We start from the raw sequence: 12,434 nt of genomic DNA on the forward strand, positions 1-12,434 counted from the left end.
CATAGAATATTTCCTAGGATATTTCCTCTTATGAGGTTACAAGAAATTCCGAAAATATAGGAAATTTTTTTTTCTCCCAATTGCTTCCTCGCTCTGGGTCTTAGAGTTTCCACAGTCCGAGCTTAATGCAAGACAATATCCAACAGAAATGTTGAGTAATTTACCATTTATTTCATTATGAGAAGGATTGTGAGGATATTAAGATTGATTATTAATATGAGATATTAATGCCCAGTTTGGTTTCATCATATTATTTTAGAATCACAATTCTAATTTAACTTTATTCACTACAAAACAAAATAACTCGTACAAAGTTAAAGAGTGGGTCCCATTTATACTACTTTTTTCCACAACAAAACAACATAATTCATACAAAGTCAAAGGGTTGGCCCCATTTATACCACTATTTTTCAAAATCAAAATCTGATTTTAAAATCCTATTATGAAATCAAACGCAACATAACATTCGAGAATGGAAAAGGAGAGTTGAATTTAATGATTTATACGTATACAGTACAACCCTCCCAAGATGTTCTCTCTCTCAATTCTTGGACCCTATGGGTAGTCCTAGCATAGCATAGCAGGAGATCTAAGCTAAACATCCTAGCTAGACTGTTGGATTTCATTTCCTATGCAGTTCATGCATGCACACTCGCACACGTCCGTTTCACAATCTGTTGAAAATTCTACTACCTTTCTCTGTCTCAATTGATGTTCTCTCTCTCTCTCTCTCTCTCTCTCTCTATCTATCTATATATATATAGCAGTTCGAGGTAACCATCTCGTTGCCTCCTTTACTAGTCAAAAGAGACTCTCTCTCTCTCTCACGTCCAATTTCTCACATCCCAGCTAGACATATGGGTATTATAGTAGTAGTCGGGTTGTTTATGTTACTTTTACTCGGTTTCTTGGCGTTGAGCCATTTCAAGCCATTGATCATCAAATATGATGGTAGTGGTGGTGGTAGTAGTGGTCTTCTTATTCCAGACGGTAGTCTCGGTTGGCCTGTTATTGGTGAAACTCTCGGATTTCTCGAGCCTCACCCTTCTACTTCGCTCGGTTCCTTCCTTCAAAACCACTGCTCCAAGTAAAGTTACCATAACCACGTTTAGTTTAGCTTTAGATCTCTTCTGACTCTGTTATGAGATGAGTTTCTGAAACATGTATTTTAAGTAATAAAGGTAGTCGTAGATAAACACAAAATCGTGAAAGTTCACATATAAATAATTTAATCATGAATGTTATGCAATGCATGCTTATTTTGAATTTATAGGCATTTTTCAAACAACTAGCTTGCTAGCTAATAAAATAATTACCAACATTCTCTCTAAGGTATGGGAAAGTGTTCAAGTCGCACTTGTTCTTGGCACCAACGGTTGTTTCCTGCGACCAAGAGCTCAACTGCTTCATCCTCCAAAATGAAGGAGCCCTGTTCGAGTGCAGCTACCCGAAGCCGATCCACGGCATCCTCGGCAAACTCTCCATGCTCGTTGCCGTCGGGGACACCCACAGGCGGCTTAGGAGTGCTGCCCTCTCCCTCGTCTCTGTCACCAAATCAAAGCCCCAGTTCCTCAACGACATCGAAAGGGCAGCACTTGAGGTCTTGGGTTCGTGGAGAAACGAGGACAGGGTCTTGTTCTGTGAGGATGCTAGGAAGGTAATTTTACGTACTATATACGCATAAGTGGCCTCATTGAGTGTAGGTTGTATGTGTAGATCAAATAATTCTATTTAAATGTGTACCTTTTCATTGCACAGTTCACCTTCAATGTAATAGTAAAGCAGGTGTTAGGCTTAACACCTGATGAGCCGCGGACCAGAGCCATCCTCCACGATTTCGTCACTTTCATGAGAGGCCTAGTGTCGATCCCTTTATACATTCCCGGCACTCCGTATGCTCGGGCTGTCCAGGTACAGTTACACAAACTTTCCTCTGCATAAACATTTCGAACCAACACTCAGTTCCAAGTCGAGCAAATACATTCTGTACAGGCTAGACAAAGAATATCATCAAGTGTGAGGTCGATCATGGAAGAGAGACGACAAGCCGGTCGTGGTGGATGGAATGCTACGAGTAGTGATTTCCTCGAGATACTATTGGGAATGGACACATTATCTGATGATGAAAAATTGAGCTTCATCTTAGATTCTCTGTTAGGTGGCTATGAGACAACATCTCTGTTGATGTCCATGGTGGTTTATTTTCTTGGCCAGTCCAGTGCTGCATTTGAACAAGCAAAGGTAAATATTCTGCTACTTTTAATCCTTTGATTTCTGCAGATTTTGTTTCATTAATTTAAAAAGTACGATGACAATTTCTAGCAAAAAACATATGATGATAATTATAATAGTCTCTCTGATTTGGAACATTCTTGTCACGACAATCCGATCGGATATGAAGTTAGAGCACCAACGCATAAGAAGCAGGAAGAAGGAAGACGAGTGTCTAAGCTGGGACGATTACAAGAAAATGGAGTTCACTCAAAAGGTAATAACAGGAATTCTGTTTTCCTGGAGAATTAAAAGATCACTCTGGACTCGACCGACAGATTGAGGACGACTCGCAATCTGATGATCTTACAAAATTTATATAGGTTATGAACGAAGCTCTCAGATGTGGGAACATCGTAAAATTCGTACATAGGAAGGCTCTGAAAGACGTCAGGTTCAAAGGTTGTCATCATATTGCATGCGTGCGTTAGCTTTTTGTTTTTTAGTTTTGCCCTTTTCTTTTTGACATTTTATTCAAATTTTGTTCCAGGTTTTTATATTCCTCGTGGTTGGAAGGTCCTACCTGTCCTCAGTGCGGCCAATTTGGACCCAACTCTCCATGCCAATCCTCTTCAATTTCATCCATGGAGATGGGAGGTAAAATAACTACTTGCACAGTTCAGATAGGCATAATTTCTCCTAGATATATTCTTAACGGTATGCATCACTTCAAATTTAACGTGTAGAGCCACGACCAAACGAGCAAGAAATTTACGCCATTTGGAGGAGGCTCGAGGTGCTGCCCTGGCTTCGAGCTTGCCAAGCTCGAGGTCGCATTCTTCCTCCACCACCTCTTATTAAATTTCCGGTAAGAACATCGATCTTCTTCTTACTCAGTATGCACATCCGTATATATTGATACAGTTTCTAGCTAGGACGAAAGAAATTTGAACCAAACCGAAGGAAATTCAACATGCATGAGCTCAATTCAGTTTCCTTGAGTTGTTTAATTTGTAGGTGGAAGATTGAAGATGAGGAGGAGCAACCGATAGCATATCCGTACGTTGAATTCAAAACCGGATTGGCACTTCGAGTGGAAAGTTGCTCAAATATGAGCTGACAATTTCTCCTTACAAAGTACTAAATATCGTGATGGTTCGGCATGTACAATTAGAAACTTCATATCGTTGTGACAGTTAGCACACATGCATGTATGTAATCATGTTTGGTTCGTATGAGAGATTTGAATTTTGAGAACTGAGTTCGAGTCGGGCGTGTGCTAAACCATGAGAGCGAGATCTATGTAACTCAATCCAAATGATAGAACAGAGAGGTTATTTTCATTGAAATGATGCTTCCATACCTCTAATTAGCTTCCAAGAATTGATCAAATGATCAAACCACCAGGCCAAATCTACATGGCCCTCACCGCAATAGGGCTCCTAACAGAGCGAGTCTTATCTGACCAAACCAACTCCCCAAATAGATAGCCCTTAGGAGCATTAACTTTTCTTGACTTGAGGGTCACACTGAAGGTCCTGTGTTCTCCAATCTTGTCGAACCTCAATGTGCTGGGCTTCACCGAAATCGAGACTCCATCTGGGCTCATGACCTGAGCCATGTATGTCCCTGGAGGTCCCACATTCTTTACAGTTCGAGTTACTGTGACTCTCCTGGAGAGCTTGGGGACAGTGATCGCAGGGTAGTTGAAGTCCAGAAGACTAGTGCGCTTCGGGCACTTGTAGGGGCTGTCAGTAAACCTAGATATCTGCGTCTTGTTGTACCCCAGAGCACAGAGGAACTTGAGATAATCACCGATTTCTAAGTCGTAGACGAGGCCCGGATCCATGGCCTTGTTCGGCTGCATGTGTCCTGCGCCATAGCTGAACGGAGTAGCCTTGTAGGAGGATGCGTTTAGGATCGGTTCCATGGCATTATCAAAGGGAGTTGCTGCCCAAGGAGGAAATGAGAACTGACTCTGAATCAAGAAAAAGAAACTCATAAAAGGAATGTACGGAAACATACTTACCGGTGGTCATAATCGCCGATCGAATTGCTGCAGGACTCCAACTGGGATAGAGAATCTTCAGAAGGCCCACGACCCCCGACACATGAGGACAAGACATCGAAGTGCCTGAGATCGCATTAAATGGGATTCTGCGCTTATCGAACTCTTCATCTGTGGGGGCCCGAGCTTCGGTATAAGCGGCTATCACACTAACTCCAGGTGCAGTAATATCAGGCTGTTTAGAAAGGACGTCATAGTGATTTAACTTAAGGCACATGATGACGTGAAAGTATTCTGGTGTAATCATGAGAATGTTAAGAAAAAACTAAAACCTTCAGGATTTCCGGTGTGATAGTGTTGGGTCCTTTCGATGAGAAAGCAGCCATGACGGGAGATGGCTTGACGCCAAATTGTGTTGTCACTTGCGTGATCATGGCCATGGGAGACCTATTAAAATCATCATAGAGCTTATGACAGAGCACATTACATTACATTGCTGCAGCTCCAATTTGCACATGTACAATCATTAAAAACGGGATCGATCTTAGCAATGTTAAACAAGCTTACCTAGAAGAATTGACATAGTTGAAGACAGTGACGCCATCGCTGTACTTGATATGTGTAGCAGGAAGCAAGTGGGGATCAGGAATTATTTCATTCCCAGAGGCATTGTTGTTGGAGAGAATCATCCCCACGGCCCCTGCCAAGAGGGCTTGCTCGCCTTTGTCGACTCTTGGATTGTCTCCTCGGAGGCAGAGCAATATCTTTCCCTTCACCTTGACGGGATCAAGCGTTCCAGCCTTGCACAGAATCCTGCGCAGAACCAACAAATGCCGTCAGTTTACTTCTGTGTACTTTCCAATATCAGTATGAGAACAACACTGGTCATGTCGGAGAGAGTTTCGGTCCTTCCTTACGCTTGCTCGGCTGATGCATTGCGTGCTTTGACATTGGCTGCATTGATTAGCTGGTAAAACTTGGCGGGCAATGACTTCTCAGACAAGCTCTCACCCTTCAAGATGAAGCAGATCATGTCAAAACAACCAAAGGAGATTACTCTGACCAAGAAAAGCTTTCTATAATCAATACATCAAAGGCCATATATAACGGAAAATGGAAGCATCAAGGGACAGAGTCATCCCATAGCTTAAGACCGAAATTACCAACCTTGATCCGTTTTCCGTCGCCGGTGATGACATAATTGGAGAAATCCCGATCCATGGTACTGGCTGCAACTGTGATTAGCCACGGTGAGAGGTTTGAGACCGTGCCATCCAACGGCCCAGAGTTTCCAGCAGAGCAGACTACCACGATCCCATGCTTAACAGCATGGAATGAGCCGATGGCGATGCCATCATTGAAGTAGGGAGCAGCGCCGCCTCCAAGGGAGACTGACAGCAGGTTGACCCCGTCATGGATCGCGGCATCAAATCCAGCAAGGACGTCAGCATCAAAGCACTCATTGCCATTGGCTGGAGGCCAGCAGACCTTGTAGGCTGCGACCCTGGCTCTCGGGGATCCGCCCTTGGCCGTTCCCTTGCTGTAACCGAAGACACTTGCGCCAGGGACGAAGTTGCCACCGGCAGTGGAGAGGGTGTGGGAGCCGTGGCCCTCATTATCACGGGGAGAGTCGAAGGTGGCATTGAGTGGGCCCACCGCGGCAGCGTAGCCTTTGTTGAAGTACCGAGCTCCGATCAGCTTCCTGTGTCATTTGGCGCCAAAGGCAGTTCAAGTAATAAATTATATTTTGCCCCTGAAGTTTCATAGGCGATTCACTTTTCACCAGTACTGCACAACTGTACTTAACCATTTGTGCCCTAAACTTTAGATGATTACAGTTTTTACCCCAAACGTTTTTGTTCGAACCTCAGCTGATTCAAATTTCTAAAGATCACGACAAACATAATTTTTGAATGGAAGCCATTATTTAAGATCACGGGAAAATTCTAAGACGTTGAAATTATTTGGAATTGGTGTTTAATCGAACCTATGATTTGTTTTCAAATATTAATTTCGAATATTGTATTTCGGATGCTATTATTATACGATATCAATGACTTATGATACTTTATACCCACCGAAAAACTTGTGATGCTTTTATCTTATTTTGACATGTATATGCGGTCAAAGCTCTAAATTAATTTTCTTTAAGATTATATAGAAATCATGTTGTTGGCAGTTTAAATATTTATATCATTTATATCGACTCCATCAGTAATAACATGATTATCAGACAATGGATATATGCTAGATGGTCTTCAGAGGTTGATGACCGGCGCGGCGGTGTGATAGAGTAGAATTAATATTGGAATATCAAAGTATATCATTTATTTCCAAAAACTTGTGTTTGTAAAAGAGTTTGAGTAATAAACCATAAATTATCCCTTCACAAGTAACTAAAAAGATAGTGATATTGCTTTTTCTTTTTTAAAGTTGATAAGAGATTTATAGGTCTAATATAATGAAATATAAATTTTACTAACTAATGATGGAGCACGAGTATCGAATCGGTAACTTTTTCGTTATCAAATGGGAGTATACATTACTATGTTATACTATCTTTAATGAATTTACAAAATAAAGGAAAAAATTTCTAAAAAATTAATTTCAAATAAAACAAGGGTCACAAAAATCATACCCAAGCCCACCGATAAAAAGGTGAAAGAATAGAAAGTTTTCATTATCAGGACCCAGAGAGGCCAGAGAATGTCAACGCTTAAATATCATTAAAAAAACATAAATTCAATAACAATCCAATAAATAAAAAGTGGATTTTTTTTATTTGCCTTTTCTTTTTGGGTTGAAATATTTATTTAATAAATGACACAAAATTACCTGTTGCAATGAAACGCAGGATCCTTGTCGTTTTGGCAGATTCCTCTCCACTTCGAAGGAATTGGTCCATATCCGACGTCGCTAAAGCTGTTCGACTCGGGCCATACCCCTACAAATTGTTGCACCACATAAATGATAACATTTTGTTATCGGCATATTTTGATCTTCAAAGATGCTTGTAGAAATATTAATGTTTGGACTATTAATTATAATTTTCAGCATGTCCCATGATATCCGGAAATTCATTGACCCCAACTAATTCAGATCGAGACGTGTCAATATACTAAGGGGTAAAACTCTCATAACCTAAACTTTTCTCCATTAATTTTGTTAATGCAAAAGAGTTCACATTATATGAAAAAAAGGATCTTTCGTTTAATCATGTAATATAAATAAATAATAACATTTTGTTATTTGCTCAACTGACATATTCACATTTTTTTTTTCCTTTGTTCTCGTCCCCGTCCAGCAATCACAACCACCCCAAGCTGCTTTTATGGTCTGTAATGTTAGTTGACAACTTTGGACGTCTTATCGAGCCCAACAGAAATAAATAGTAACAAGGGGCGTGGCCATCGCTTTGTTGCGGCGACCTGATTACAATGCATTAGTATTATATTATATATTTGTTATTATTATATTACATTGCTTTTGTCAAACACCTTTATGTTGTGTTAAGCATGGAGTATTCAATTTCTCTTAAACCAAAAAAGCTAATTTAACACTTTTCAATTAGTTTTTTTAAATATTTGATACATTAGTTTCTTGAATACTACTTTCCATGATTGGATATAGTACATGAAATATTAAAGATTTATATATATTAACGAAATTTTAATATTAAAAATATTGTAATTTTATATATTTAAGTATTGAGTGAAATTTTATTTAAATAAATTTAATTTCTCAATTATTTTTTTATATTGAGAGGTGAAAGGAATTAAATAGAGAAAATAAGTTAGAGAAAGGGTAGGAAGAAGAATGAAGCTATGTAACTATTTTATTCTAGTCCCAAATATTTTGCATTGACTATAATATATATTTATATCGCTATTTCTTGAATTGCAATACTACATTATAATATTTTTGCAAAACATCTATGTTATTGCATAAAATACCAAATGTAACATACATGAATCAATATTTACTTCAACAATATTTCCAAAATATATAGATGCTTGAGTTCATAAATAAATTTAATGAAATCAACCAATTTTATAATATTATTCCTTCTTTTAGGATCAGATTAGTATAGATCTTATAAAATGAAAATATATATGTGGAGAGAAGATTTAATGATAATAAATTTTACTTATTAAAAGCAAAACATAGAAGAAAGAACTGTCGGATTAGTTAGAGCCCAAGACATCATAATTGAAAAATATTATAAGACTCTAATATGGTAGTATGAATTTGCATCATAAATTTTGATCATCATAAATTCATTGTTTCATTCTCCACTAATTTTATATAAATAAAAGTTACACATGATATCATTTTGAGGAAAATAAATATGCACCTCAACATTAAAACGATATTATACTCTTCTTTTATAGAACATCATATGATTAGTTAAATCTATATGTAAGTAAGATATTTTAACTTTGTAACTTTTTTTTCTGAGTATGTGAGAACAAATCAAAAGAATGGGTAAAAATGAAAAAATTTAAAGTTCATAGAGAGAATGTTAAACATGGGAAAAGATAAGGGAAAAAATAAAAAAGGGACAGGACAAGTGTCCTCATTTCCATATATGGACAACAAACAACAGATTTAGCATATTTAGTATAGTAGTATATATTATAGATGATGACATCTTTAATTTAATTGGGATTTGAAAAAATAAAAATAAAAATGATTTTGGAACCTTCCTATATTATAATTATTAAAAAATAATAATAATCACAAGCTTTTCGATATATATCAACATGAACGGGTCAAACTTTGAGCACACAACACGGGTCAATATTATTATTCATTATAATTATGATCACCTTTGTAAAAACAATATACATATACTATGTAATTGCCAAGTCTAAGTTCCGGCTCGATCAGATCATATGATACATGCTCGGTGCAATGTCATAGTTCCACCTCCCTTAGATAAGATCAAATATGTTATAATTGAGCATATCTAGCTCGATATAATTAATTTGATCGTTATTTAATGGAACCAATTGGATGTACAATGATGATAGTACCTGCTTAATTAGTTATGTCGGCTTGAAAAATTCATCAACCAACGTATATATGTATATAGAAGCCAGTATAATCGAGGAGAATATAGCTACCAAAGTTTGGCAGAGAGACTGCTAAAAACCGAATCCTGAGTTTTTCAACATTTGAGGGCTAGCATGTGTCAACGAATAGCATCAAACGTGAAAAGAACCTCAATTTGTCAGAATGACGTTAAATGATTGAGATAACTGACCAGTATCAAGGTTTCCTATGATAATGCCTTCACCAAACGTAGCCTTCTTCCAGATCGAATCAGAATGGACCAGGCCGTTGTGCTCGAGCCCTAAGAACTCCCATGATCGGGTCGTGTGCAGTCTCTTCCCCTGGTTCACGAACACGGACACCACGCTCGGGTGCTCTAAGAGAATCAAATTGTCAAAAAATGAACACGGTTAAAAGTGGGAAACAGCGGATTCGTTTATACAATCAGCAAGTGCCAGAAGCATCAGCTGGACAAGCCGCCTTACTGGCGATTTCTGCTGCCACATCATCTTCAATCGTTGCAGCAAAGCCGTTGATGTGCCTCGTGTACGAGTAGAACATGGCATCTCTGGCTTCTTCCCGGCTACAAAACCGAAGTTCATTTGCAAGAACATGAGCGCAGGAGATGCAGAAGACCAACAATAACGGTAATGAAGAAGCAGAGGAGGATCCGAATCGGATCCAGTAGTAAGTACCTTCCCAAGAAGGACCCAAGGAAATCACAGTGGGACTCCGTCACTCGGCTGTACAGCTCATCAGCTGACGGCAACAAGGCTTCTTCCGAAGGGTGCGAGTGCGCTCCCAAGTAGACCACGTACGACTTCTACAGAAGATGATTAGTAAACGGTCCTTTTGAATCCTACCGAAGGAAATGGAAACGGGGACTCGATCGAGGATGAGTGCTTACCTTTTTGGCAGCAAAGATGGGCCTGTGCTCCATTATTGAGAAAAGCAAGAGGAACAGTTGAAGATGGCGAAGTGCCATTCCCATTTTCAGCAAAAATGTTATGCTCCTTTGAAGAGCTTAGCGTACAGATTCCAGTGGCGAGTCTTCCAATTTATACTGCTCCCTTCAAGCGATTTCTTTCTGTTCTGTAAGCAATATATTATTGGATGGGCAGCATTTTCACATTATACACACGCATATATACATGTATATATACATCGTGTTCGGTGGCTAGCTAGTTAGAATCCGGTATCAGGGGTTAAATACAAACTGTGATACTCGAGGCGAGCTAGGTGGGGTTGGATTAGAGACATGTACGATAAAACAAAAGAATCGTCCATTGAACAAACAATCTTTAATTTTATCGAGTCTTACTATAACAATGCCGCTCGTGAAATCGAGTTATTATTGCTTAGATTTAGTCTAAATCAACTGAGTCGTCAATTAACCATGCAATTGTTGAAGAAGCGGGGGCAAATGCAAGAGCCTGTCATAAGTAGGGGTGTGCACAGGTACCGGGTATACCCGGAACCGGTCGGAACCTACCCATTAGGGTATGGTCCGGGTAGCTCTTATTGAAAATAAGGTAGAGTCTGAGTATTAAAATAATGAACTTGTGAAAATCGATTCCGGTTCCGGTTCTTATATACAAAGTACCCAGAATCGAAACCGGTACTCAAACCCTGTTAATAGTTACTAACTAAAAAAAAAAGGAAAGGTAAAGTTACTGATCTCTGAGCTGCTCCTGGCCCTCCTCTTCCCTTCCTCCTCTTTTCTCTCCCTCACCTCTGACGAGTCTACCAATAGCCTCTTCGCCGCCCTCTTCCCCGTAATTCGCCAATTCGCCTCTGTCCATGAAGACGCCGCCTCCATCTTGCTCACCTCGAGGAAGCAGAAGAGGGCCGCCCAGTTGCACGTACCCGATCTTGGGGGTAATGCCTCCTTGCGAGGGGCGGAGATTTCTCGAACCCCAATCGAAGCCTCGACTCGTACATCAACTCTTTCAACATGACGGCCTCCACCTTCGAGTGGCTCTTTGGCCTACTCGACCCTCTGCTTGATTGTCAGGACCTCGTGGGCTCCCCGCTTAACTTCTCCATGGAGTTCCAGTTAGAAATCGGGCTCTTCCGATTGGCCACAGCCCATAGGTAGTAGCTACAGTGACATTTCTTGGCTCTGTAGACCGACCAGCAAGCACCACGTACCCATAACAAAAAAAAAATTATAGGTTTTATCGGGTGCCCGGAACCTGTGGTATAACACAAGTTCCGAATAGGTTCCGGTTCTATGATTCAATAAGGTAGGGTCCCATTTCAAAATCTTGAAACATGTTTCTTACAGGTAAGATCCAAATGTCGTGAAAAAATACAGGGCACCTGAAATTGATCACCTCTAGCCATAAGGCAATTAGACGTCTGCAAGATAGGGACCATATCTCTTCTGTCATCATTTAATATTTGTTTTCTTAAAATGAATATCATTTAAATAATTGTTGCGTTTGCGGCGATCTTGAGGAAAGTCAGAGGCTGGCCTTAATTAATGGCGTGAGAGAGACCAGAATTAGGTCAATCTGATCGTGGAACCGAAAGACTTGAACGGAGCAGGAATTAAAGGAAGAAAATCTTAAACGATCTTTAACAATAAGTTTGGTAAATTAAATATACATTGTAAAACATGTAATTGAAAAGAAAAATACAGAGTAAACCACAGGGAAAAACATCGTTTTTTTATGCTCAATTTTTAACATTTTCGTCAAATTTGTATTAAACATTTTTATGTGCTATATATTCCGTCCCCAACCTTCTTCGATAGTGCTTATTTCGGCCTTTTCATTAATTTTCAGTCCAAATCATTACTTTTTGAAACTAATATTATTTTAAAAAGACAATAAAATTAATTTTTTTAAAAAAGAGGAAGGATAGTACACCCATCAAGGGAGCCGGGGAGGAGGAGAGGGGCGGTTGAGACCTTACCTGTCGACACCACCTCCCAATCGAGGTCGTCGGCAATCTCAGTTGTTGCCGGTCGACTCTTGATGCAGTGATTGCTATTGGAGAGGCTCCACTCCCCTTGTCGATTTTTTTTTTCTCTCTCTCTCTTTTGCTTTCAGGTGATTGGAACCTCACTAGTGGCCACCACCAACTCGACGAGGTTGTTAACGACCTCTTGGATCAATTGTGATCTAATTTCAGAGGGGTAATGGTCCCGCCAGCA

General features: G+C 39.6%; 2 protein-coding genes across 2 annotated transcripts; one reads left to right on the forward strand and one right to left on the reverse strand.

Annotated features, from left to right (window-relative positions):
* The first annotated feature begins 779 nt into the window (after window positions 1-779).
* Window positions 780-3,527, forward strand: LOC116192809 (cytochrome P450 724B1-like). Its single transcript, XM_031521456.1, has 9 exons — window positions 780-1,087; window positions 1,333-1,657; window positions 1,759-1,911; window positions 1,993-2,241; window positions 2,402-2,488; window positions 2,595-2,673; window positions 2,762-2,868; window positions 2,958-3,079; window positions 3,229-3,527. Exons 1-9 carry the CDS (start codon window positions 858-860, stop codon window positions 3,329-3,331), a joined length of 1,455 nt encoding a protein of 484 aa, XP_031377316.1. The 5' UTR covers window positions 780-857; the 3' UTR covers window positions 3,332-3,527.
* A 2-nt stretch (window positions 3,528-3,529) lies between these two features.
* On the reverse strand, window positions 3,530-10,365 carry LOC116192808 (subtilisin-like protease SBT5.3). The gene is made up of 11 exons (XM_031521455.1): window positions 10,182-10,365; window positions 9,970-10,097; window positions 9,760-9,857; window positions 9,486-9,650; window positions 7,055-7,163; window positions 5,387-5,921; window positions 5,137-5,231; window positions 4,787-5,032; window positions 4,552-4,666; window positions 4,241-4,454; window positions 3,530-4,161 (listed from the first exon to the last, which is right to left on the reverse strand). Exons 1-11 carry the CDS (start codon window positions 10,263-10,265, stop codon window positions 3,626-3,628), a joined length of 2,325 nt encoding a protein of 774 aa, XP_031377315.1. The 5' UTR covers window positions 10,266-10,365; the 3' UTR covers window positions 3,530-3,625.
* Between the last annotated feature and the right edge of the window lie 2,069 nt (window positions 10,366-12,434).

The sequence above is a fragment of the Punica granatum genome, chromosome 1 (assembly GCF_007655135.1).
Source record: "Punica granatum isolate Tunisia-2019 chromosome 1, ASM765513v2, whole genome shotgun sequence".
Lineage (NCBI taxonomy): Eukaryota > Viridiplantae > Streptophyta > Magnoliopsida > Myrtales > Lythraceae > Punica > Punica granatum.

Excerpts from the sequence above, each read along its gene's own strand:
- LOC116192809 (XM_031521456.1), top strand. The coding sequence starts at position 858 with ATGGGTATTATAGTAGTAGTCGGGTTGTTTATGTTACTTTTACTCGGT. Across the intron at positions 1,658-1,758 it reads TCTGTGAGGATGCTAGGAAG|TTCACCTTCAATGTAATAGT; the intron begins GTAATTTTACGT and ends TTCATTGCACAG. Across the intron at positions 2,869-2,957 it reads TTCATCCATGGAGATGGGAG|AGCCACGACCAAACGAGCAA; the intron begins GTAAAATAACTA and ends TTTAACGTGTAG.
- LOC116192808 (XM_031521455.1), bottom strand. The coding sequence starts at position 10,265 with ATGGGAATGGCACTTCGCCATCTTCAACTGTTCCTCTTGCTTTTCTCA. Across the intron at positions 5,232-5,386 it reads GCGACGGAAAACGGATCAAG|GGTGAGAGCTTGTCTGAGAA; the intron begins GTTGGTAATTTC and ends TTCATCTTGAAG. Across the intron at positions 4,667-4,786 it reads AACTATGTCAATTCTTCTAG|GTCTCCCATGGCCATGATCA; the intron begins GTAAGCTTGTTT and ends TGATTTTAATAG.